The sequence below is a fragment of the Pollicipes pollicipes genome, unplaced genomic scaffold, assembly GCF_011947565.3.
Source record: "Pollicipes pollicipes isolate AB1234 unplaced genomic scaffold, Ppol_2.1 Scaffold_4002;HRSCAF=4701_pilon_pilon_pilon, whole genome shotgun sequence".
In the NCBI taxonomy this organism is placed as follows: Eukaryota; Metazoa; Arthropoda; class Thecostraca; order Pollicipedomorpha; family Pollicipedidae; genus Pollicipes; species Pollicipes pollicipes.
In genome coordinates this window covers 30,101,029-30,127,682 of record NW_023596420.1, presented here as the reverse complement: position 1 = coordinate 30,127,682, position 26,654 = coordinate 30,101,029, and the positions used below count along the sequence as shown (strand labels likewise).

Sequence of the window (26,654 nt, the reverse complement as noted above, 5' to 3'; positions counted from 1 at the left end):
ACCGAGCACGGCAGGTCCTGCAGCAGCACCCACGAATACAACGCAACAGCTGCACGCACCCACGGCATCTTCCCCCTCCGGCAAGCGGCCACAAAGAGCATCGGCATCGACGCGTCGACGGCGACGCGCAGCCGTCGGGGCGCGGTCGGCGCCGGCGGCTCCTGGTGCGGCTGTGCGGACGCGGTGCGCAGGTGGGATACACCGAGTTTCCGTCGAGGGCGCGACGGCGGCGGAGCGGCACAGCACGTCGGTCCGGCGGCAGCTCGGCGTTCGGGGCCGGCAGGCCGCGCGCGCGGCGCACACTCGGTCCGTATCAAAACGCAAACCAAACGCAAGCTACGCGCGTCAGGGCGACGCGCTCGGGCGCAGTTCGATCACAGGGCGGCCGATCCGCTGGGGGATGCGCGCACTCCTCGGCCAGGGCTCTCCGGCGCCAGCCGGGTCAGCGCGCATGCGCAGCACACACGCACGTGCGCGCCCACTCTCGCCGCCTGGCGTTGAAAGACTGCACCAGGTCACTGGCCGCTAGACGGCAGAGACCTTGGGTGGCCGGGCGGGTGCGCCCTGCTGGTTGGCCGCTTGGTCAGCCCGCTTCTGGGCGAGTACTCGCTGACTCTCTTGCTTGTAGTCGATGGGCCCGTAGGACTTGTAGTCCACGTCAGCGTACTCCATATCGGACCATGGGCCAAGCGGCTAAAGAGCACGAAGTCGTCAGATAATTCCTCCTCGGACAGCTGCAGGTAACACAGTCAAGTTGACACTGGGTGCCGAGCAGGGGGGAGGGGGGCGGGCCAAGCCACGGCACACGATAGATCCACTGCAAACTAAGCCTTGCTGACAGATACCAAGTCCCTCCAGATGCAAACAGGGGTTAGTTCAACCGTCAACATCTGACACAAATGGTTACCACGACATGACTATGACCCGCAGACAGCGCGTGGCGGCGCACATCGGTGCAACACGATAGATCGGATGTCGGAGGCGCTCACCTGACCCGTCGATGTCGGCGTTAGCGGACGAGCACGGACGGACCGACGACGCAAGCAGGCAGGCGCGCACACCACACGGACACACACACACACGCACAGGCAGCAGCAGCAGCGGCGGCGGCGGCGGCAGAGGCGGCGGCGCGTCGATGATTTGTACACTGCGGTGGAGCCGTCGGCGGCGCGCCTTCCTCACACGTCTATCTCGTGACTGGCGCCCGAGAACTGCAGCACCGCGTACTCGGTCGGCACGTAGTCCTTCTGCACGCGGCTGGGCGCGCGGCACACGTCGCGGTACTCCAGGTCGGCGTACACGGTGCCGTTCTTCACGTTGTAGGTCATCGGGCCGCGCGGCTCGGGCCCGGCCGCGCCTTGCCGGGCGCCGTGCGGCCGCGGCCGGTGCGCCGGGTTCAGCGCCGGCTGACTAGTCCGCGGCCGGGACGCCCATGGCTCGGCGGCCGGCAGCCGCGCCGGCGGCTGGCTGCAGCTATAGAAACCGCGGCTGGCCAGCGGGTGCGGCGGGGTCTGCAATGGGCCGCGGCGGGCCGGGCGGTTAGTAGGCGGCAGCAGGCGCAGGGAGCCGGACGGCGGCGGAGGGTTAGCGGCACACACACGAGGACAGCACTACAGTCAGGGGACACGGCACTGGGGAGCTTCAGCCGGCCGGCTGTTGTAGCTGAATGGATAATGCGATGGACTTTGCTTCAATGTTGTGGTCCGTTCTTGCTCTGAGTTTTTAGGACATTGATGTCGGAAGTAGAAGCGATTGAGCTGGTTGGAGCACAGTTATGAAAAACATGCTGACCCGGAGGACATAACTCGCTCTTGGCGTGTATCTATACAGGGAGAGTGATCCCGTCTTAGATTGTCTGGTTCATGATTTCACGATATTTCTCGATCACTTTGAGGGATTGAAAGTAGCAACACACAGAAGTGCAATTCTATGGTCTTATACTGGCAACGAAAGCGAGTTTTTGGGAAGAATTTGAGAGACAGCGCGACTGGTAGTTACTCTAGCGAAGGACCAGAACAAGTGGAGGGAGCATATGGAGGGAGCAGGAAGAGGGAACAGACGGACCGGAGCAGGCGGAGGGAGCAGGCGGAGGGAGCAGGCGGAGGGAGCAGGCGGCGGGAGCAGTAGCTGACAGCCTCTGCACAACTGGTTCTGTACAGCGGCTGCGCCTACACAGAGTGCTGGGGGGACACACGGCAACACACAGGCCCAGACTGGTCCAGCGGCAGGCCAGGAGACGTCACGCACAACGACCACCAGCTGGCTGAGGGGCGGGTGGTGGGAGCTACAGAGCGGTGCAGTGGCTCATGCTGGAGCTAAGCTCGGACATACGGTGAGGTAATGGTGCGCTCGGGCGAACGTGAGCTAAGAACGAGCGCGCTGGCTCAAAGGCGAGCTCGCCCCGCCCGGAAGTCACTCACGTGAGACGTACACGAGGCACGTCGGAACGTACAGTTCGGGGTTTAGCTTGGGAAAGACCAAACGCTGTCTGAGACGCCGTGCGTGGACGGGCTATGCAGTCGTCGATGATGCCGCTTGCCAATCACGGCACACATCGCCTCTAGGCTTTGCCGTTCCCATGAGACGCATCAGCGATATCTCGAGCGTTACTGGCTGATAGATTTTACAGGTTCGGTGATCAGTGATGGCTTGTATATGAGAACAAATGATGTGGGAGGGGGATGGGGGGGAGATGGACTACGCAACGAAGCGATGTCGGAAAACGGCGGCAAATGAAAGAACAAAAGACTGAAAGCAGCAAACAAACCTGCTCCCACATCTCAAAGGAGTCCCCTTGCCGCTGGCGCTCGGTCTGATTTTGCGCCTGTTGCTGGAAGTCCGCCTGGTTCTGCGCCTGCCGCTGGCGCGCTCTGTGTCCTCTGTACGGCAGGCTGAGGTTGTGGTAAGGCGGCTTGGCGGCCGGGCCTCGTTGCGGGGGCGTGGGCCGCTCGCAGTCGTTATTGTTAGCCTCGCTCTGCGTGGTCTTGTCGTGCGTGGTCGGCGTGTCCGGCAGGTCGGGCGACTGCGGGATGGGCAGCAGCTGCTGTCCGTGCCGCTCCGGGTCGGCTCGCTGCGACCGCGTGGATCCGTACTGGAAGCTGTGCTGGGAGCGCATGGAGCCGTACTGCGGGTTGCCCTGGGAGAAGGTGCTGCCGTAGCCGGAGGAGCCGTTCTGACTCAGTTCGCTTGGTGGTCGACTCTGGCTACTGTCTGCCGACCGACCTTGGCCGCCTTCCGTGGACTGCGAAACCAAACAGAAGCGTGCCTACAAGCCGAACACAACAGAAGCATGCAAACCAAGGACACACGCCTTCTGTGAGCTAGCACACTCTCACACACACGACACGCCAAGCGGCAAGCACTACAACTCAGGCAGCACAGCATGCAAAACGCAACGCCAGTGGGGATCCTCACAGGCGCTCACCAGAGAACGGCAGCCAGTCACAGATACCGGTAGTAAGTTTATATTCACAACAGCGATCCAGCGGATGTGATCAACCAAAATAATTAGATTAATCGACACTGATGGGAGTGGGACGGTGGCACCGTTAGCTCCATGCGCTGGTGGATTTCAAGATCCGTACGGAGGCGCGGCACCAGAGAGCGGGTGGACGGCGCAGGTCGACCACTCACCTTGGAGGGCGGCTGCTGCATACCGTGGAAGGGCAGGTTCTCGTAGACAGCCCTGTCGTCGGGCGGGTGGGCGCCGTTTGGGGAAGACTTTGATTTGCTCGGGTCGCCCACTGCAAGACGCGCCGGCCTGTTACACCCACTGGCAGCGGCGGCGGCGGCGGAGAGGAGAGAGAGACAGAGACAGAGACAGGGAGCCGGAGACGACAGAGACGGACACTGGAGGCCCAGACAGAGACAGAGCGCGCGCTAGTGGTGCCAGGAGGGGCGCGGAGGAGGCGGTTCAAAACGCGGCCAGGTGCGGGTAGAACGGGCGCCGTGACACACCGAAGTGCTCGCTACGCTACTCGACACACATGAGGCGACTGTACAAAAAAGGCATAGATGAGCAGATAGAGTGGCTACAGCACGAACCACATCTACACTAGATAGATTCCGTAATCGCCTGCAAAGAGAGAAGAATGAGGGGCGCGTTAGAGCGGTGAGCTGAGAGAGTTTGCGCGGACAGAGGACAGCAAAACTGATAAAGGGCATAATCTCATGAGCAAGGCATTTGAGCCAGAGTTGACAGAATGCACAATTAAGCAAATCAGTGGTGCAATGCACGCGTTTTTATCAATAATCGAGTTTCATCGAAGGTACTGAATAGATACCGAATCCTGATCGATGTATTTTGAAACGCTCTTTGTAGAATAAACGTCGCTAGCTTGCCAGTAGGCATCAAGGAAGGAAGCGTCCACATGCACACCACACAACAAACACAGTAGCTTGCACGGATTACAATAGAATATCACTTATGTACTAGCCATAAAGCATGCCAAGACAAGAACTCCTTACCTGTGTCCAGGTTGTCCTCCTTTGAGTCCGAATCCGTCTCCACCCTCCTAAACGTTACAACTACAAGCAAAATAATCGTGGTTAGCAAACGTAACAAACAAAATGGGCTAAGGAAGCTCGCAAAGGCAGCCTAGTACGGGATGCGGAGCGAAAACAAACGAATGGTAATACCCAGTGGTGTCCATCTGATGTGATTGCCTCACGCAAGCATGTGACCACAGCAGTGCCTGCCCGAGCATTACGTTTAGGAAATACCCTGCACATAGTGCTATGCCAACAGGCCCAGCGGTGAGAGGATCAATTACCGACATTTAAGTATTCTAAATTTTGAAGTCGTGGGGGGCTTGACCAACACACATCTAAATCCCACCGTCAAAGTTCAAGACCTGGTCCAGAACATGGCTGATGTAAATGCCAACAAGGCTCTTTGAAATGTGACGGCTTCCGTCAAAAATATCAACCATACCCTTTCCCTTGCATGTCCATTCCAGCAACACTAACGCATAAACCACGCGCCGATGAAATGTTGGGTAAACATGACTCGCATTAAACCCCCGGGAGCAGAAAGCTGAGGAGGCGCCACTACACCCGTGTGAAGCAGAGTTCAAACGGTTCACCACCGACATTACCGGCTACGATTGTGGACACCACCGCCTGAGACTGCCGCTGACTTTGAGCGACTGTTTCAGGAAGCACCTGACTGCCGCCGCTGTATTGCACTGCATTGCGCATTTACTGTAACTAAGATGAAAAGAAGCTCTGGAGAAAACTTAAAACCATCGGTTTTTGGTCAAAAGTGCGCTTCTTTCCACCGGCATTAAGCGCTACCACATGAATACGCTAATCCTAATAGAACTTACGTTGTTTTCTTTAAAAAACATAAACGAGACAAAACTACTTCCGGCAAAGTCGAAATACCGCTCTGGAAACGCGGAAAAAATGAAACAAAACATGTCCCAACAAAATGAACGTGCGAAGTTTCCTGGACAGAAATTGTTTTGCACCTTTTTCCTGCGTCGCCGGCGGGGCGGCGACGTCGGGCGGCGCGTCGCTGAGCTTGGTGAGCGACTGCACACTGGTCACGTGCACGTGCACACCGGGGCGGATGGGCCACTTGTGCAGCGGCTGGACGCCCTGGCCGCCGAGGCTACTGCTGGTACCATCCGGACTTCACGGACAAGCACACGTGCGGGTCAGGACAACCGGTCCGCGTCACGCGCCGGGACACGCTCACGGCGGCGCGCCACACCTCGCCTTTGGAGCATCGGAGCACTGGCTCTTTTGGGCTGGGCTGGGTGTAATGCAGAAATATGAGGCTTTATGGCTCTGTAGGCTTTGTTGCCTCTGCAGGCTTCGATGCCTCAACATGTGGCCAGTGAAAACTGTCTCGACGAACCTGTGCAGCCTGCCTCAGATGTACATTTTGGCTTAAGCGTGTCCGATACTCCAAAAGCGAAATGGGACTTGATTGCTGTTATGTCAAAACACACGTGCTAACATCAAGCAGGCAACGTCAAGCACACCGAACTATAAATGCTTTACCTGTGTTGTGAACTTTAAAGGTATCTGTCCAGAAAACAAAAGTTGTCAAGTCTCCCATCAATCAACAAAGGTTCCAAAATGAAAGCCACAAATATGCGTAGAGCAAAACCTCACACGACATTTCTGCGACCCCAAAAAAGAAAAGTGTATGCGGCATCCTTATCGAATGAAATTCAATGGGAAAATCGACTGACCCAGAAATAAAATGATATCTATAAAATAAAACAATGTGGCGTATTCCGTAAGAAATAATCGTTAGTAACATGGTAATTCTCGAAACGCTTTGCACGGTGATGCTGCTTTCAGGACAAAATGAATGATCGTTTGGGGCCCTATCCACGTGGATTTGGGAGCATGCCAATGGCGGATACCACACACACTGTTCTTCTCCGGGGAGGCGTATTTGCCTGGAGCGTTTGGGCGCTGTTGATGCGGCACGCACTGTCCCATCCGCGCCGTTGACCTCTGAGTAGTGGAGCATATGTACATACCGCGGAGCACGAAATGAAACAAGAATGCCAAGCGAGAACAAATTTCCAGGACATGCTGGAGAGGATGCCGGCGGCGCGAGGAGCCGCTCTTGCGGCCGGGGCGGAGGCCACTGAGCGAGCAGCAGGCGGATCATGCCGTGGTAGCCGTAGCCGCGCGGATCGGAGCAGCGAGACAGGCAGACAGCCAGAGGCAAGCCGAGTTACCTGGCTGCTTGACGAAATCGGGGTTGGACGGGGGCCCGGGGAGCAGAGAGGGCCGCATCAGAGCTCTGCCCTCTCGTCGGTAGAAGCTACACGGACAGAGGGCCGAGTCAGACGGGGTCTCTAGGGAGGAGCAGTGCCCGCACCAGCCCGGCCGGCGGCGGCGGAGGCGGGAGAGCGCGCGGCGTCCGCGCTCTCGCCCGCCGCCCCGCCTCGGGCTCGTTCGCGCCCAGGTGGGACGGGCTGGCGGCGTGACCCCCGTGGGGTCACGCTAGACCACGGCATGCCCCCGTGGCTAAATGCAGGGTCGTTAGTTTCTAAGAAGGGTACACCGGACCACGAAGGGAATAATGCGGCCCGACGCGCGGAGACAAAGAAGTCAAGACTAGGGGCGTGGGGAATGACAGATGTACCAAAACCTCAGAGTGCATCGATAGTCATAAGGTAGGCGTAGAAGACCACACTTATGCAATGCGTGTGTGGAGGAACATTATTTATGTACTCACTTTTCTCTCTCCTCTAGAGCATTCGGCGCGCCGTCTAGCGTAAAACAAACAAACAAAACTGTTAGCCGCTATCCAAAAAGAACGCCACGACACACAAAGCAGAGGGCTAGTACAGACCAGCTGGCGGTGTTAGTGGCAAAACTTGGCGAACAACACAGCAAAGTTCACGGCAAGGACATCACAGGATGCATCACGCAGGATGCAAACCACGTATGCAGGTTGGCGCATAAAAAGGAACAGGTACCCGGAATGTTTTGCATTCGTTCCACATTTGCTCTGAAGCAGCCGTCATTTTCCATTCGTTTTCTTATTACCCTGTATCGGCGTGTTCAAATACTGCATTATGAATAAAAATGATCATGATAAATAAACGTTAAATTTTAGTGTGACTATACCATGATGAATTTGTTGATTCAGATAAGAAGGGTGACCACATGCAACTTATGCAACTCACTTATGCCTGTACGACCATGTGTAACATTATTTGATGTAAGCAAAAAATGTCTTAATATCCTGTTTTTTTCGGCATGAGTTCATAGTTCTTATGCTGACAATTGTCGGTCTTCAATATTCTACGAGGTACAGGTAAAACGAGTTTACCTAGCAAACGCTGATTATATTGCCAACGCTCGACGTTTCAAGCTGTAATTATGACAAGTACTCAAAAGCACAGCTAGGAAGGTCGAGTGTTGACAATACACCGAATGTTTACTTAATAACACGTTCAATTATAGCCTCGTGGAATATTAAAGGCTAATAACTGTTGGCATAAGCAAGTCTGAACCTCTTCTGCAATAATATTTCAAAATACGAAATCGATCGACGACTGCCTGTGTCCGCCTGGGGCACGTTCTGCAGGTTTGCATCATCAGCAGCTTGTCCTGGTCGGGCCGGAGCGGGAGGGGGGGGGGGCTGGGGGGGGGGGGACAGGAAAAGAGGAATATGGCTCATCGCACGGCGATCGGCACTCACATTTATCCTTAGCGCGCTTGCGCCGGCAGCAGAGGATGATGACGATGCCGATGATGAGGAGCAGCACCAGCGCCACGACGACCACCACGATCACGATGATGAGGCTCATGTCCCCCAGGCGCATGCCCCAACCGCTGACGCCTGTCAGCAGCGTCAAACGATCCAGGCGTCGAACTAGCTCGCTCGACTCGCTGCGACAAGCGGCAACCTCGACGGGATTGAACGGCTTCAATTACCAGCCTGTCGACGACCACAAGTTCCGGGATTTAAGGGTCGACGCTTGTTGCTGGGCACGAGCGACAGATTCTGTAGCTGGTGTTCGCTGGCCGCAAAGTTATTCTTAGTGCCACATCCGGGAACACTGAGTATGAGTTTACCAATCCTGGTAGTTTCAGGATGTGGGAAGAGTGGTTTCTTTGATTCAGTCGGTCAAGCACATCAGCGATTAAATGACTACGGTGCGCTGAAGCTGAAACCAGCCTGCACTGTACCCGACACTGCGGTCATCATTACGAGATGGCGTCTCACCACGGCGCCCCCTCTGCTTCTCACCCCCCCCCCCCTCAATCTGACCCCGAACCCACCGGCAACGTCGATCTCGCAGGGCAGGCCAGGGCCGATCGAGTTGTTGACCAAGCAGTAGTAGGTGCCGAAGTCCCTGCTGCCCGGTCGCACGGTCAGCGTGCTGACGGTGCCCTCGGTCCGGATCCGCTCCGTCAGCGTCTCGTTGTCGAAGCGCCAGGTGAAGGTCACGTCGTCGGGCACGGCGTCGACCGTGCAGACGAGCAGGTACTCGCCAGTCCTGCTCCATCTGGCCGATGCTGCACTCGGGAACGTCTGCGTGCGAGAGCACAGCGCTGTTGTGAGAATCAGCTTCCCTGGCTCTCTGCAGAATGACCATCGAAACCTTATCGAATGACTTCAAAAATGCCTATGCAATAATCACGTCAGTAATTATGTATCTACCAGAAGATATATTTGCGGCTGGCGGGTGGCTTGCAATAACTGCGTTGTCTTTGACTTTAGCATGTAGAGCTTGTAGCGACCCACAAACTCACGCTTCCAGCCTGCGACCCCGGTGCCGACGACGGTCCCATCACTCACACATGACGTTGACGAAGACTGGCGTGGAGACGATGCCGTGCTTGTTCTGCGCGTGGCAGACGTACTCGCCGGCCTGTTCGCGGTTTATGCCCTCGTGGAAGTTCAGATCCAGCTGATCGCCAGTCTGGATGGGCACGTCTCCTGCCAGCCCAGAGCAGGCGGTGATGAGCCGCGACCAGCGTGACCACAGCAGGTGACACAGACGGGAGACGGCTCAGCTCCGTTGGACAGACCAATCTCGCCCGGAGATGGCGTGTGGGGGCAAACACGGTGAAGTTGAGGCTTCTGAGAAGCAGAGCTGAGAAAAGCTAACCTCAAAATGTCCACGACGTGTCCACAAAACAACGCAGGTCAACGCAGGTCAACTCCACCTGATCCGGATAAGCGACAGCGACCGTGACTGGCATCGCTGCCGGCCCCTTCTCTCCGCAGCTTACCGTGTTTCCAGATGTAGGTGGCGGCCGGGTACGCGTTGGCCGTGCACCTAACGGGGGAGGGCTTCTCTCCCTCCACCACGTCCACGACCGGCAAAGTAACGGCGATGTCCTCAGGTGGGTCTGTCAGGCGGAGCACCAGCCAGGGTCAGAGAACCGGCAGGGCTTCCGAAACGCTTAGACGATTACAGCGCAAGAGCCAGAAAGTATTATGTGATGTGCGGCGTGCAGAAACGGGGCGGCGGCAGGGAAGTGCGCACCTAAGCAAACGGTTCTGGCGATAGGCGTATTTACGGTTTTGAACGCACTCTGTCATCTGATGCATGGGTCGGACGGCAATTAGAGATCACGAGAGGGCTGCAATAGGTCGCAATTAGAACAGGCTCTACATTTCAACGGGAACTATGCAAATTAGCTATTTACATAACGTTTCGTATTTTAGAACCCAACGCCGTGAATTAGACGGAATTGTTGGACTCGGGGCAGGATTTCTGGTGATTAATTATTTGGCAAGCGTTTGTAACAGATAGAGCACGGCCCTGGTGGCATTTCACGCCGGCAGTAAACACTTCCGCCGAGCTTTATCACCACTCACACTCGACAGTGAAGAGGGTGGTGCTGCTGACCCCCGGCCCGACGGTGTTGGACGTGCTGCGGCAGGTGTAGTTTGCGTTGTCCCGGACCCGGTCCAGCGTCTGGTTGGGCCAGGCCGTCATGTTCCAGGTGAGGGTGGACACGACCGACTCGAAGTCGTTGGTCCGCGGGTCCGGCTCCAGGGCGCCCGTCTTGATCGAGTAATACGAGCCGTCTTCAATCACCTGGTGATGTGAACCGAGACAAGCGTGAACGACATGCTCTCCACTTCATCTATTTACACATCAAACACGAGTGGTGTGGAGCCCACGAGCCCAGGTCAAACCTTGGGGGCTGCGGCTATCTTTTAAAATAGAACCTCTTCAACGGGAGGACACTGGAGCATTTCAGTACCGTGGCGGGACCGGTGGCAAAAGATGCAGCCTCTTTGTGCGTGCAGGTCAGTAAACTTGTCTCCGGGTCGACACTTACCTGGTCGTCTTTGAGCCACTCCAGCTCACAGAGAGGTGAGCACTCGACCCTGCAGGTGACGGCGATGGACGACGAGTTCATCAGAGCCCCCATGTAGAGGGGGAGGCGTTCGATGAACTGCGGCTTGGCTGTTGACAAAAGGTCGTCTATTTACGTGTGTTCCGAGGAAGAGCGCCGGCCGATTGTCTTACTTCGCCTAACGCCGTACAAAAACTGCGCCAAGAACCCGTTTGTGGACGCGTCTCGCCGCCCGGATGCGCTCGATTCACCACAGCCCGGCACCGCTAATACCGTCCGGGCGATCAATGCCATCTAAGCCGTACCCGCTGATCCTAGTCACCGATCGAGCCCTGCGCCCTGCGGCCGACACCTCCCGCGGTGTGTCTCGCGGTGCTCTCAACCGCGGCTGTCTCATTACCGCTCCGAGCGCCTCGACTCGGCCGCCCTTGGGCGCACGGGCAAAGTTGCAGCGGTTTCCCCGAGTTTGCATCGCGCAAGATTGGCTCATTATCGCGAATGGGCACGGCGAGGACCTGGCCCGGTCTGGCCGGCGCTAATTGCTTCAAGGACGCGGCCGCTGAGCGGCGGCTCGAGTTAAGCTCGGCGCCAGCTCACTGGACTGGCTGCGCTCCGTCTTCCGGGGAGCCGGGCTGGCTGTCGCCCAGCTGGCAATCCCGGCTGGCGCGGAGGCGACCCAACTCAGCGGCCAGTTGACGGCTCTGGCCGCCGCTTACGCGGTCAGGAGAGCGGCGTCCGTCAGGCCGTCCACCCCCGTAATTCGAGTCAGCGCCAAGTGAGGCCGAGTGTGAGCCAGACCGGAAGTGACCTACCCAATCAGCTTGGCTTGAGAGCCTGTTCGCGTCGAGTCCCACCACACACTGCTCCCGGTCAGTTTACGGGGACTGCCGGCCTCCGCGGCGCCGCATCATCTCTGTCTCCGACACCCGGCGAAGCTTCACCGGACCTGGCCCTCAACAAGCCAAATCCGAGTGGCGATCACCCGATGATACACGACGGACCCGACCGCACAAACGACAACCGACCACGCGAAGCCCATGTCCGACCATGTGATCGGCAAAAGGCAGATCCCATCACAACAAGATCACTTCCAATCGCAGCGGTGTACGCTTGACGCACGGAGCGGAATAGCCACGGCAAGCGAAGCGCCGTTAAATTCCGAATCATCACCACACACACGTCACACATCCGCCGGCATGCGATGGCAGAACCCACCCCCACACACACCCAACCCCTCCCCACCCCCCAGCTGGACCCGACCCACCCGTCCGGCGCCCAGCCAGGTGCTCTCCGATCCGTAGGTCCGCTCCCGTTCGGAGCGTCACTCACTGAGCACGTCGAGTGCCGCCTGTCCCTCGCCGCTGCTGCCCGCCTGGTTCATGGCTACGCAGCTGAAGTTGGCGTCGTCCTCCAGCGACACCGTGCTGATCCGCCACGTGTTGTCCGTCACGTCCGTGATCACGTGGTTGCCGCGCATCCAAATGTACTGCGGGCCCATGCACGGCCGTTAATGTGGCGGAGTCGCGTGGTCTAGCCAGCCAGCTCGCTGGTGACGGTGGCGCGGAATGGTGAGGTGGTGCAGTGCAGGTATATGTGAGCAGGCGCGATTTGATGATGGCGGAGAGCGATGAACTGATCGGATTCATTGTCCCACTCGCGTGGAATGCGTTTAACTCGCGACTGCACCAACGTGACCTCATCACTTCATCACCACGCGACTGCACCAACGTGACCTCATCACTTCATCACCACGCGTCTTTGTTCACTGCCACTGCATGATAGAGCATAGAATGTAACTCATCGTCAGTCTCCATTCCGTATGACCTCGTCAACCGATACCTTGCTTGCCGGCGGATATCCCGGGTCATCGACTTCACAGGTCAGGGTCACCGCTGACCCCTTCAGTACGGTGGCTGGCTCATACACCAGCGCCGCCCCAAGAGGCGGATCTGCAGCAGAAACGATTGCCAGGAATCAACACGAGTCATACGCTTGTATTCCTCGTGAACAAAACGGGGACGGATTCCATTGTGAAATGTGATACACATGCTGTGCCAATGGGACTGCCATGGGCCTATCAGTTCAGTGACAAGTCACGGACTTTGTTGCACTGCGGCACAGAGCGAGGCTTCTGAACGAAGTTCGGAACCCGTTAAAATCCCTAATCGGTTGGTCTTTAGTGATCCAACTTCCTACTCCAGACCTATTCCAAAGGGCGGAGTTTCGCCTGCAGTATGAACTGTTCCGCTTGTCACAAGGAACCTTCCGTGCAAGTTTTCCGAGCCATTTCATTTAGCGCAGCCTGGCATTTCGCGTTAATGACTTCGCCAAGCATTGAAACGCGGGACCACGCCAGGAAAATATATCTCCGCTGGTCATTTGTGCCACGGAATTGGCGGCGGCGGCGGCGGCCAGATGCAGAACAGCGCACTCCCCCCCCCCCCCTCGCCCTCTCCCATTCAGGACATTCGGGCAGGTCATTGGCTACTCAACCAACCTGCCCTGGATCTTGCACAGGGCACTTACTGAATTGGAGGCGGTTGCTTGGGTACTCACAGTGAATGATGAACTCCTTTTCTGTCGAGACCGGGCCCCACCCAGCTGAGTTCATGCCCGAGCAGCTGTAGTTGGCGAGAAAGGTTCTGTCCACCTTGAGGAATATCATCTCGGCGGGGTTGGAGTTGCAGAAGTCCTCGTTGCCTTCATCCAGGCTGTCATAGGCCAAGCCTGCGCGAAGATGGGGGTGTTTGCATGAGTTTCCACGGCGGTTCCAACTGCTGTGTGGTATTTTGAATCATTCGGGCTCTATAAAAATTATGAGCTTTGTTGGAACCAAATCTGGATGGCTGACTATTCCTAAAAAAGCCGACTCACTAATGAGATGTCGAGCAAATACAACTGGACATCTAACGAGGAGGGAGTTTACTGGGAGGACAGCTGGCAAAAAGCTCGTATGTCTTGTCGTTCCAGGCTGACACACATCCTGAAAACAGCGCCTACCGCTACCCGCTCACCTGGGTCGGTGTCGTTGCACTCGGGCAGCTCGCGCAGCAGCTCGCCGTCCAGGTACCAGCGCACCCCCAGCAGTTCGGCCGGCTCGCCGGCCGTGACGTCACAGCGGAACGTCACGTTCTCCTGGTCAGCCTCGATCACGCTGCTCGGGCTCATGGTGAGCACGACGTCCGGGGGGACTGCGGCAGGGGGAGGGGGGGGGGGGCGAACGTGACTTGGGTCAGCTGGTGGGCACACGGGAGATGCGGGGCCTAGCTGATGCTCACTATCGCACAGCGAAGCGTGAGCGCTTAACCCTGTGCTGTCAGCTCATACTCGCCTTGTTTATTATTGTTGCCAGAGCGTTAGGACGCTTTCATGCCCGAAAACTTGATAGCGATGGCCTCTTATTATAATTTGCATGAAAGGATCCGTTGTCGATTATTGATTGACACTTGTGGGCTGTGCCTGCAAGGGCAAGTAACTAGCTAATGAGCTGCAAAATTTCCTGCGCAAATATATTTTTCAGAACAGGTAGGGACACACAGGTTTGTGCCATTTTGTGCATTGTGCCAAAGCTATTAGGCCATGAAAACTGCGAGTTGAAACTTTGCGTCAAATGTTACCGAAACACCTCGGAAAGAATACGATACATGAAGTTATAATAGACCAGGACTCCGTTGACACCAAACGGACCCGATGGGCCCCCATCTTGGCTGATCCTGTGCTATGGTTAGGTCTGCGATGCAATACACGTTCAATTTTGACTTCAACTTTTCATATTCTCAGCTGGTGGCTTGGCGGACCTGAAGCGCATCATCAGATCTGGCGCCCACGAACGCCAAATCGCACGCTGCGGAAGCCCATCGCTGCTTGCGCGATGAAAAAGCTATCTAATGGTTCTCCAGGGGAAGGGCAGAACTTCACTTTTGCAAAGTGACATCCGGACCGGAAGAGCCGGAAATCCGGTGCCGCGCAGCAGCCGGACGGAAATAACATATTGCTGCAGTTCGCAAAAGGCTACGTCAAAATACACCGAATCCCTTCAGTGTGTTCATCGCTTTGTTAACACTAAACGATATGCGTGTCTCATAAACCATTACTGCCATTAAAACAACGCTGCAGTACTGTGCTCCCAAGCATGGAAACGAGACACTGATGTCGCCGCGCACCAGATCTTACGAAAGCGGAAGGGGACCGTACAGCGGGAAACGGATTTTAACTGAGCTAAGCCAGACCAGCCCACAAGTCGTAAAGGCGCTGGTGTGCGCATAGTCCGCGGAAATTGGCACTAAGCGATGTTGTCATTTGGGGGCAATGTAGCAGACAGAAATAATGACAACAAAATAGAGAATAACGGGTCTTGAAACGGCTAGGAAAGGGGAGGGACGAGCGAGAGACAAAAGGGTTAGTCGTGCCGCCGTGTTCTCGCCCCCAGAGTCTATGAAATTAATGCTGCGCGTAAGACGCTGTTCTGAAACGGTAGGGTATTACTGAACACGGGCCGCCGTGATGAACAGTTTGCCAGCTCTGACTACTAATGTGCTCCGGTTGACGCATATGTTAGGCAATAGCGGGTGACGTCTTGCCAGACGCGGTGTGGTACGCTCTTTACGCGTTCTTCGAAATGCTATCTCTGTTGCTAGCAGAAGTGGACTGGGGGCTTGCTACAGGATGCAAGTTCCAACAACGCATTCTCGCAAAAGGCTGTCTGAAGGTATGGCAAGATTCCCATGTGACCGGCCCTGCATCTTTTGCTATCCTCACTCTCTCCGCGCCTCTCTCTCCCTCCAGCTCATCCGGCTTGTTTTCCGCGACACCATGTCTATCCGAGGTGTTTGTTCACCATATCACGTGCCAGTTTTGGTTTTGCCGCACAATTTTGTCCGATTACGCGAGAACTTTGCGGGGTCGTCGTCACTTCGCCGGTTGTGACATCGGGTAATTCGCAATTTCATATCAAGTTTCGGGGCGCTCTTTTTACATCTTGTTTGTCATTGTTCGAGGCGAGATGAGCCGGGGTGGCGCGGTAAACAAGGCGGGACTAGGTTCATAAAAAGATACTGGAATTTCAGCCACAACAAACCTCCTCCCTGGTGTACATACGTCAGCAATATTGGTGGTCTACTGGTCCTAAAAACAAAAGAATGAATATCGAATGGCTTAAGCAATTGATTAAATGGATTGATTTAGCACAACACATCTGCTTTTAACTAAAAGGCAAGTCTTGATATCCCACACAAAGACACTTTATGTTCCATTTACGCACTGTCCAGATTCTTCCCCATCTCCTTCCCTCAAAGAAACAAGGCGTGTGCAAGGTCTCATCCGGGGATGCATATTCCAGAGCTCCACCCAGCCCATACCCAACTGATGCACGTTTGTGACAGACGCGCATCCCTCTTTGGATTGCACCACGATTAGGAGGAGCATGAATTCTTTGGCGTGCACTGTACGGGAGCATCTTCGCCACAGCAAAGATAGAAAAGACGTGTTGCGATAAGGCCCTAAGCGTTCGCCGCCAGGTACTCACACTGGACGTGCACCACGGCCTCGTTGTCGGCCATGCCGCCACCGATCTCGTTGGCCACCTCGCAGCGGTAGCGGCCGGCGTCATGCCTGGAGGCGTTCTCGATGAGGAGCAACGGCTGCTCCAGGGTGCCTCCCTTGTACTTGTCCTCGTCAGTCAGGTCCAGCTGCCGGCCGCTCTTGTACCTGGCGACGAGTGGGGGAGCAATGGGAGCGATGGACTTGAAGGCGAAGTAGCATATCGATTTTGGAGACCGGACCCCGGCATGTCGCGAGAGCAGCGTTGCCAGCTGGAGAGAATTCGTACACACCGACGTCATGTCTGAGCTTAGCGATCCACTGCAATGAAGAAAGGAAAGTTCTTGGTGGCGGCGAAAGCCTGCTTAAAATCGTATGACTCGGTCGTGAAGAGGTACGCATCTACCTTCCACTGCGCTCCTCTCAAGGGGAGCAGTGGATGGACCAGCCCATCGCGTCTCTCCTCCGCCTCGGCTGGAGGCCCCGCTAACCACCCCGTCAAGACCGAGTGGGAGCTGCAAGAACTTGTTCATCGTCCAGCTAGCGGGATAGTTGACTATTCCACAACTTGGGTGCGGGTGGGCTAAAGTCGGGAAGATCCATGTGCAATGAGCTGAGGTGGCGAAGTTGCCGGAACGCAGACTTTTTCCAATACTGCTGCCGCTACCGAAAACAACATTCGAAGGAACGCGGTTCGGACACAAAGTGTGCGGTTCCTGCCTCTGCGTGGCTATACAGTCGTGTGGAAAATTGATATGAAACATGACGAAAATCGTGTTGGAAACATATACAGAACTGCCCAAATCAGGTAAAGTTGTTGCTTAAAACGTACCACAAACACATACGCATATCTAGATCTTGACCACCAAATGGTCCTGGATAGCCTTGGGATTCGAGGCTTCCTTACGGATGTGAAATGCCACACCCGCATGAAACCCTCAATTCAATTTCATTTTAGTTTTGTCTCACGCCCACATGGAAGCTCAACTTCAGATCCATTTAAATTTCATCATGAATGGTATGGTACGCCATGCCATTCACGACGATTTAAGTCCCTTTACATGCTTGGTCGTTATTCGTGGCCTGTTACATGCTTAGCTATCCATGCATTCCATGACGTCTCACGAAACCGCAACTGGCAGTGAATGGCAATCCACAGTCCACATCCAGTCCACAGTATGCCGTCGCTGGAGGCTGGCAAGACCCAAACATAATCGGCCGGTGAGACAAAATCAGACTTCGGCAGAACGACGCCTGCGCTAGCTGCAGAGCCGTGATCACAGCCCGGCGACAATTAGATCGAACGAACAGTAAGAGGCATGGCTGGCGGCGGATCAGGTGACAGCTGTGAAGGTTAGGCAGCTGAGCTGGCCAGTGCACGTACCAGAAGACGGCCGTTAGGTTGGTGGGGTTGGCGTCGTAGCTGCACAACAGCAGGATGTCCATGGACTCGTTGACGGTCACGTTGCTGGGCGTCACCGTCACAACAGGCGCGTCTGAGGAGTAGCCATTCGTGTGCGATGATTGCGCACCGCAGACTACTTCGGTATGGTCAAGTGGAAACTATAATCGCACCCTCAGAGCACACCACCGACCTTGTTGTTGTTGGAGTTACGCAGAGACAGAAACAAGGAAATTTGATGAAATTATCAACCAAGTGGACGAGTAACCACGCGAAGACTACCGTGAGGGCTTCACCGCGTTTTAAGCTGACGTTCCTAGCTGGTCAGTGCCTGCTCAATAACTGTCATACTCCAAGGTCAGAGCAAACTAATGCGATGCGCGCGAGAGCTAACATCACTTTTGACCAATCACATGATAAGTTCTCTCTCCCCCCCCCCTCTCTCTCTCTCTCTCTCTCTCACTCTCTCTCTCTCTCTCTCTCTCTCTCTCTCTCTCTCTCTCTCTCTCTCTCTCTCTCTCTCTCTCTCTCTCTCTCTCTCTCTCTCCTCCTCCTCCTCCTCCTCCTCCTCCTCCTCTCATTCTTCCTCTCTGTTTCTTTCTCTCTCACTCTCTCTCTGCATCACTTACAGAGCACTTCGACCTTGACAGGAGCCTGCAGCGGCGACTCAGCCTTGTTCTTGATGACGGCGTTGGCGGCCTCGCAGACAATGTGCTGGCCGTTCGTGGTCCGGTCGGCGGTAAACGTGTACCGGCTGATGGTCTCAGTGGTGCTGTCCGGCTGCCGGGTCAGGTCAGGTCAGCACAGGCCGGCTGGGTTAGCATGGTTCAGGCGGGGCGTGAAGTCTGGTAGCTTTGGTTCAAGTCAGGTCGGATCAGTTTTTGTCAGGTCATGTCGGATCACTTGGGAGAGTGATGCCAGGCTAGGTCAACTCTGGTCCACGCCAGGTTAGGTCACGTTGCGTCTAACACGCGCTAGACAGAGGCAGGTCGGGTCGAAACTGGAAGGACGCGTGTCGGGCAATCGACACCACGTAGGACGAAAGCTAGCAGATGGGCTCAAGTTGATGCGCTTCCTTGAGGTGCTCACTAAACAAGACTTATACCGTTCGTTTCAGTAAACCAATGGCGGTGCACACGTCGGAGGAAGCTGCGGAGAAAGTTTTCAAGTTTGACCCAAGGCACCAGTTTGAGCCCAAGTTTGATTCCCCTGAGGACTATGCAGACTGGATCTTAATGCTCTGAAAAGGAGCGGTATTTACTCCCGATCATAACAGTGCATGAAAACATTACAAAACTGGCATCAGTTTGGAATCTTAAACTTTGAACCGGGTTTCTATGGCAACGCTAAAACTCACGTATTCGCTGATGATCTCCCCAATCTATGAGCGCCAGACAAACAGAGCTTCGTCTTAGTACATTCTAACACATCCGGGAATATTTGCAGGCTTGTGATGGCTTAAAGGTGAGAGGATCGCAAGAAAACTGGCATGGCAAGTCAGCCTTATTAATCATTTGTAGTTTTTCATATTCCGTTGGCCGGGTCACGATAGATAGAGAAAGCCGACAGCTAGGGTTTGACCATGAACGACCCCAAAAACATACGTGACACGAAAGGTTGTCGCAAAGCTCCGAAGACTCGGAAACCTTTGGCACTCAGAAGCGAGTTTGCGCGTTCACATTGTTTGACAACATGTGCTATGAATAAGCATGGAAAAGCAAAGCGCCGGCGACATCTTATCAATGGCTCGATGCGGTGCGCCAAATTGAGAGGCGAACCATCGCTAGTGGTGTCCGCTCCCTCACCTGAATGCTGTCCGTGTTGGAGGTCTGCTCGGTCAGCTCCTGACCTCCTGTGAGCCAGGTGATGTTGGCTGCAGGTCGTGCCCCCGTGACCTTGCAGGTCAGGGTCACGGTGGCACCCTCCATCACAGGCTCCTCCAGGCCACTCAGCTCGATGGTTCGAGGCCGCACTGGGGAGCGTTTGAGGGTGACCATTAGGTCTCGCGAGGAAGACACTGGAGTGGACTTAAGCAGTCGACCAATTGATTCGGTCGTGGCGTGGCGGAGGCAAGTCATGGAGCGGAAGTGATCGATGGGCGTTTCTTGGAAAGAAATTAAGTCACCATATGGTCACTCGCCTAAACAGATGTTTCCCAAAGCTTTCGAGTTCCAGGGAAACGTGCTGCCTTTTGTCCGCCACATGAAATGAGACCATTTGCATGTTTGATGGATGTACGTAATGCGTGCCACTAACACGCTCCGTTACCCAGAGCCGGACGTTAACTAGTTTTGAACCACAGGGAAACGTTATTAAATCTGAAGTCGTAGTTGGCCGGTTTATGCTGCGTGATCTGAGTACAGCTCGTGCAGGTACGGGGGGAAGCAGCTGTCTGCAGTTCATCAAACCGCCTCCAGGGGGACGCATTTTCTTAGCCCGCGATGCGTTGCACCTTTCTCCCCAGAGACTAGGCCTAATGTGACTACAGTGCGCTTGAGAGATATAATCAAGCTCAAGGAGGCAAATGTAACAAAGTGCCAGCCGCTGAACGCTGGAAGAGAATTTCTTTTGGTATGAGAGACCTACGACAAGGAGAAGAACAGTTTCCCCGCAAAAGCATACGCATAGCACTGGGTAGATTAATCTCGGCTTTGTGCATAGCGCGCATTGTTCGCGGTGAATAATGCCATAATTGAGATACCCACGTGACTTATGATGCGGAGACTTCCTTTTCCTCTTCTTCGGAGATTTCCTCTGCCTTTGGATTAGTACGAGCAAAGCCGAAATGAGATGAAAAGTCTGCTTTATAAAATGTGGAGCATTCATTGACGTAAAAAACTGCTGAGTCCCGACCAAAATACCATTCATGCATACACCTCAATGCAGACAGCACCAGCTACAGCTTACCATGCAGATCCAGGTAGATCTTGGAGCGCAGTGGGTACTCAACGGCTGCATTTGTGGCCTGACATTCGAAGCCCGAGCCCAGGTCATGTCGAGTCAGCGGGACGCGAATGACGTTGGTGCCCAGTCCCGTGCCGTCCTCTGACAGGATGGCGCCCGCGTCCCCTGCAGGAGAGGACGTATGACGCTGGGGACACGCATTCTGCGACGGCCAACGCGCCGCCAGCCACGCCGCCGCACTTGCCCCGCACCGGCGAAGCACCCATTCAACACGAGGCCACGAGTCGAGCACACCCTGTTACGCCACTTCGGCACAGCCCTGCACGCCCTCCACGCGCGCTCCCGCAGAGTCCATCCACGGTGACAAATCTGCGCGTCCTTGACGGTACACGATGGGGGCGTCGTTTCCGCCCGCCCGCTCGAGCTCGGAGCCGTCCGCTGTGAAAGCTTTATACGCCTCTCCGTCGGCGCCGCGGCCGGCCCGGTAACTTAGCGCGCTCCAGAAGCGTTGAAAGTGGCGATTGAGTTCCATTTTTATTGAGGGAGGGCCCTCGTAAAAGGTTATTCACGATGCCGTCCGCTTCGAAAATAACTTTACATAAGCCAACATCTTGAGCGGCAGAATGACAGGCTCGTCTTGGCGCGCCGGCTGGAAACTCTTCCAACAGCGATTTCTGCTCAGGGAGACGAAATCGCATTTTATAGTCGTTTTGCGGGCATAAAAGCGCATGGGCGTGGTCGGCTTATCGGAGTCGGTTCAACAACCAGGGCAAATTTTGTCTGGTTGCAACAGAGCTTTCTCCGGTCGCTCGATTCCTGTGGTGAGCTCGACCCGAAGAAGGCAAGCGCGTTTTTCGACTCATCAGAGCGCTGCTTGGCTCCCACGCTGATACGCACATTGGGGATGAGTTTCTTGTGTCGCACATTATATATATATATATATATATATATATATATATATATGCGTGTGTGTGTGTGTGTGTGTGTGTGTGTGTGTGTGTGTGTGTGTGTGTGTGTGTGTGTGTGTGTGTGTGTGTGTGTGTGTGTGTGTGTGTGTGTGTGTGTGTGTGTGTGTGTGTTTGTATATGCCTACATTCTGTCACTGGCTGCCACTGATGGTAAAGCTCATCCGTGAACATGACCTAGAAGTCACGGAGACCGCACCAGCCATAGATCACCGGAAGCAACCCCTCCGTATTTATTGCGCGACGCTTACGAGACATATGGGCGGAGTCTGCCGTCTGACACCGCCCATACGGCCGGCTGCGCAGACTGGGGCAACCAAGAGATGGAATGCTCCAGTTGTCTGCGTGATGTAAAGCCATGCTCCTCGAGGCTCCAGCTGCCGCCGCCTGGCGGTATCGGACCACAACTATGCCGGCTCCCCAGGAGACGTTGCTCTGTGTTTGGGCTTTAAGCGCACAGCTTATGATGCGGGCTTCAATCGGCAAGGAAGCATTGCCGGGCACGCTGCATGGTGAGCGTGTCATGATGTCTCACAGGATCTATCACGACAGCGCAACGTGAAGATGTAGTTCCATGTGCAGTACTTCCCACCTTGACTTTCCGCGGGCGGAGTAAAGGGATACAGGTCTCGTAAACCACAACCTGAACCCAGACAGGAATCATATCGTCATCTCTGGAGTCCGCATCGGAAACCGCTACAAAATTCAACGCATCGACCTCCATGTTGACGAAAAGGTGTCCATGACTGACCTCCCATGTTGACGGTGTCGTTCCACCAGGTCACGGCGGCGGCCGGCTTGCCCCCTGCCGACTCGCAGCGCAGCACCAGGTCACTGTCCTCCTCGTACGGACCAATCACGGAGCCGGGGCTGACCTCCGTGCCGTCCTCCAGCAGGATACGGATGCTCTCCGGCTTGGCTGTCGAGACAGACGCAGACACTAGAATGTAAGTTCTGACGCGCGAGCGGTGCACACGAGCACCAATGCAATGTCACAAGAAGAAAGTCGACCACTTCACCAAAGTCTGCAGTAATTGGTTACTAAGTAGGTTTTGCGCGCTGCCTTATACATAAGAACTCCCTCTGGGTGATAAAATCTCGACCCGCAACTTTGAAGATTAGGGTGGGCGATCATTCTTACCACTTTCCCCACATTGATTCAGAGACGCCAAGCAAAAGACGATGCGCAGCTGATGTGGTTTAGGTCAACCTTAATGAGGCTTAATGTCTTAACATGAAGCATTAAGCTTTCTCAGAGCGCAGGGCAGCCTTTTTACAAACAGAAAGGCATAAAGCTGTGTTGTGAATCAGCTCAGGCAGACAGTCTCCCTATGAGTAGCCAAATGCCAAACAACGTCGTTAAGATGGATAAATCTGGTTCACTCTGGGCAATCAGTGAATTATCAAAAGCTACTCGTGTGACTAGAGACTACCACTCCTAACCGTTTGGTCAACGCACGTGTCACTAGCCATGCCAAATTTTACAGCGCTACCTATTGCTGTTTTTCCGCGCTTACATCAATGTCAGTGTCACATGCAGTGTGGCTTCCTTCTCATGGTGATTCATATATTTATACATGCATATATATGTATGTATATATATATATACATATATATACATATATATATATATATATATATATATATATGTACATATATATATATATACATATATATATATATATATATATATATATATATATATTGCAGTCAATCGGGTACGAATTTATTGCAATCGCAAGACTAGCAGAAAGCTTTTCCAGTTCAAACTCAGCGTTCTTTTATCTTCCGAACATAGCATCGTGGGGGAGCGATTTTAAGAGCGGACGAGTCGAAGTTCCACACTCAGGATAAAGTGGTGCCTGAAAGGCTCGAATGACATTTGAATTGCAAGCAGTTGGCACAAGTGTCCACACTGCGAAGTTTCTGCATTATGAGCGCTTCTTTTCGCAGCTTCTCATTGGGCACGCCAGACCAGTTTGCTGCTGGGGCTAAGGCTTGCCCGGACTGGAAATGTCAGCTGATTGGTGCGCCTCCAAAACACGGAATATGATCCAGAGACAAACCGACTCGTCTGCACATTTTTCTGGAGTCCATCACAGCCGGGCAAACAATTCTACCTCAAGCGTCGAATGACAAGTGACCTACAACTGTCTAGCGCTCTTAGCGTGGTGACATCCGAAACCCTACTTCGGGCTTACCGAGTGTGGTGAGGTTGACGAACTGGATGACGGCGCAGTCGTCCCTGACCTCCAGGTAGGTCAGCTCGCACTTGTACAGGCTCTCGTCGTCCGGCCGCAGGTCTCGGATCTCCAGCTCCGTCGTCGACGAACCCTTCGCGTACTCAAAGTAACCTCTGGAATCAGTGGCCATGGCGAATATTAGAAAGCTTGTTAAGCCATGCCATGGTTAATCCCGCGTGTCGTGCTCAGAAACCACAAAAACCACGAGGATTACCTTGTTCTCATCTCATCTCAACTCATTGCGATGATCACTTACAAAGGCGTGAATGACAAGTCAACAGTTACAAAGTCCATACTTTGGCTTTGATCACAATAAAGTTTTAAATGCGTTTTTTCTGATATATCAGATATGACACACAGTCAATCCACGCAAAATGATTCTCTCACATATCCGCCTTTTTCGGCTCATTTAAACCTGAACTGGTCAGATCCATTAAAGCAAAACTATTCCCCAGAACTTAGCTTCAGTCCATCATAATACAAACCATTGCAGTAAAGTACACCAACGCGGCGTGTGCGGGCACATTGGATCCTTTGCAATTTGCTACCACCCGACTTCTCAGGTGTTCCAACGCCTTTGACAGCCTATTTTCAAATCCTGTGCGATCCTGATTCATGTGTTCTAGGTATTTTTTGGGGTTCATTCTATTCCTGCCGACGACTGATCCCAAATTTATGGCTTGATCTGTGCCTTGACATGCCAAAATATACGTGCCTTTACAAAAAAAAGCTGAAGAGCTATTTTAAGTAGTGTTAAGAACGCATCAGGGGACCTAGAACAGTAACTTGTTGCGGGCGTCGAATATATCATCAACTGATCACTGTAACTGTGTTGATTTATTGATCGATCACTACACTGTGTTTTGATAAAACCTTTGTTAGCGCAGCAAAGCATAAAGCAAGCCTACTTAAAAAAGAAATTAACAGGCGTTATGTAACGTTACCAAGTAATGCACGTTACCTAGTTGCCGTATTGACGCGAAACGCCTTAACAAAAGCACGGGATCTTTGCATTACTGCGATTCCCTCGCGAACTGTTTGCAGCACCACTGGCCACCAGCTCATCACGGGCCTTCTGCAGCTCCTGCTCATCGTCCGACCGAGGCAACCAACTGGCTCTGACATCGACGTCCCCATCGCTTACCAGCTGCGGCGGCATGCCGCACGAATTACGCCACCATCGTCGGTCATAAAGTCGCACACTGGACGGCGACCACGTGACCACTCGTCAGCGAAAATATCTCGCCCGCCATTTAACTGCATTTATGTAATGGAACAGTTCGGGCGCGCCACTCCGGTCCTTTCAGAGGACGCGTTCGCGGACCTTATTGGAATTCGGACGGTTCTGGGGATCTTTGTCGTTGCTTTGTGACAAAAGGGTGAGCTGTCCCCATTTGTCTGTGCAGACTGACAACGACAAATTATGGAAGGAGCTCCAAAAGTCGGGAGGGGGGGGGGGAACTCCCGCGGCCGCTCATTTAGATGACGATATTTGGGACTTATGCTGCGAACGGAGCGAAGAACGACGAGAAAACCAGTCCACAAAAACATCATGCTGGTTAACATTTGTACGCAAATGCTGCTGAACTTTGCACGCTTTGGCGCGCTGGGCACTTTTACAAACAACATAGCTTTAAGTTGCACTGTAACCTCATGCGAATAATAGAAAATAAAATATAAGCAACTCAGTCTGGTACGGAAATGTAGCGATGTACCATTTACGTATAACAAGGCTCGTTTCTAATGCAATAAGTAATCAAATGCACTACCCTTCCCATTATATGCCCTCGCCATTTGGCATCGCTGCAGGGAACTCTGGAACTATGCTTTCCTACCGCACGGAGAGTGGACTCTCGTTACACTAGCCGTAAGTGCACAGAGCCCGACATGACCTGAAGATACCCCGTCCAGTTCATAGCCCCTTTCACGACGGCTTAGTTCAAGGGAACAACACTTCCTGAATGAAAGTTATCAGCTGTCGTGATGACTTAAGCTGGAAAACTTTTGTTTCGTTACATTTAACAGCAGTTTTCATGCATTCACAATCAGACACTGATATACGCTCGCGTTTTGCGGTCGCTGCCTTTTGAAAATAGCTGCCGTGCGCGTACGTTCGGGTCATAAGAGCTGTGCTACCACTCCAAGCTCCCCGAGCCGATACATAAGTGCCTGAAAGCTATGTATATGCTCCAACTGACCCTGCAGTATTATCGAACAAAATAAAAAACTTGACTTGTCCTCGCGTTTCTATTTAGGGTATTTTCTTCCCTTTGAATGTGCTCTTTCCATTCTGTAACCACCCTCAAGCGAGCGAAATACTTCTGCCCTTACCTGCCGCGGGAATGCACGTTAGCCAAAGTTGTCTCCTCTCCTGACCTGACGTACGGTCTCCCCAACTAACGGGTATTTTACAGCCCAAAAACATCAGCCGTCTCCTGCTCTGGAGCACGATCTCTACCTACCCTGGAGACCAATTTACAAATGAATTTAGCCTTACTTAATCTGGAGAGTGCTGCTTTCCTCAGCAGTCATCCGGCCATCTGTTCTCACCTGCCCTGGAGCATGTTCTCGCTGGTGTCGACCTCGGCCAGTTCGGAGTAGATGAAGACGCGGGTGTCGCCATCACCGCGGTACCACTGAATGTTGTGCACGTCGCCGCACTTGGTCTCGTCTATCTCGCAGGGCAGCCGCACCTCGTCCCCCACCAAGCCGGTGATGTCGATCTGCTGCACCCGACCTGCAGAACAGCACACAGGTTCAGGTAAGATGAATGATGTCAACTACGGGATACCATTTCGAAAA

General features: G+C 54.0%; 1 protein-coding gene across 1 annotated transcript in view; it reads right to left on the bottom strand.

Moving 5' to 3' along the window:
• Nucleotides 1-1,533: 1,533 nt before the first annotated feature.
• LOC119094368 (titin) overlaps nt 1,534-26,654 on the bottom strand; it is a 70,918-nt gene continuing 45,797 nt past the window's right edge. Inside the window, exons 2-25 of the mRNA XM_037217432.1 lie at nt 26,403-26,589; nt 23,811-23,965; nt 22,361-22,528; nt 20,648-20,809; nt 19,546-19,712; nt 18,370-18,520; nt 17,723-17,834; nt 16,325-16,506; nt 13,815-13,991; nt 13,357-13,527; nt 12,640-12,749; nt 12,130-12,286; nt 10,783-10,910; nt 10,313-10,535; nt 9,721-9,840; nt 9,284-9,424; nt 8,866-9,016; nt 8,760-8,834; nt 8,180-8,313; nt 7,208-7,241; nt 5,472-5,635; nt 4,468-4,527; nt 3,634-3,743; nt 1,534-3,241 (exon numbers count right to left, since the gene is read on the bottom strand). Coding sequence (XP_037073327.1) covers nt 2,639-3,241; nt 3,634-3,743; nt 4,468-4,527; nt 5,472-5,635; nt 7,208-7,241; nt 8,180-8,313; nt 8,760-8,834; nt 8,866-9,016; nt 9,284-9,424; nt 9,721-9,840; nt 10,313-10,535; nt 10,783-10,910; nt 12,130-12,286; nt 12,640-12,749; nt 13,357-13,527; nt 13,815-13,991; nt 16,325-16,506; nt 17,723-17,834; nt 18,370-18,520; nt 19,546-19,712; nt 20,648-20,809; nt 22,361-22,528; nt 23,811-23,965; nt 26,403-26,589 — 3,842 coding nt within the window. The 3' untranslated portion in view covers nt 1,534-2,638. The remainder of the gene's footprint in view (nt 3,242-3,633; nt 3,744-4,467; nt 4,528-5,471; nt 5,636-7,207; nt 7,242-8,179; nt 8,314-8,759; nt 8,835-8,865; nt 9,017-9,283; nt 9,425-9,720; nt 9,841-10,312; nt 10,536-10,782; nt 10,911-12,129; nt 12,287-12,639; nt 12,750-13,356; nt 13,528-13,814; nt 13,992-16,324; nt 16,507-17,722; nt 17,835-18,369; nt 18,521-19,545; nt 19,713-20,647; nt 20,810-22,360; nt 22,529-23,810; nt 23,966-26,402; nt 26,590-26,654) is intronic.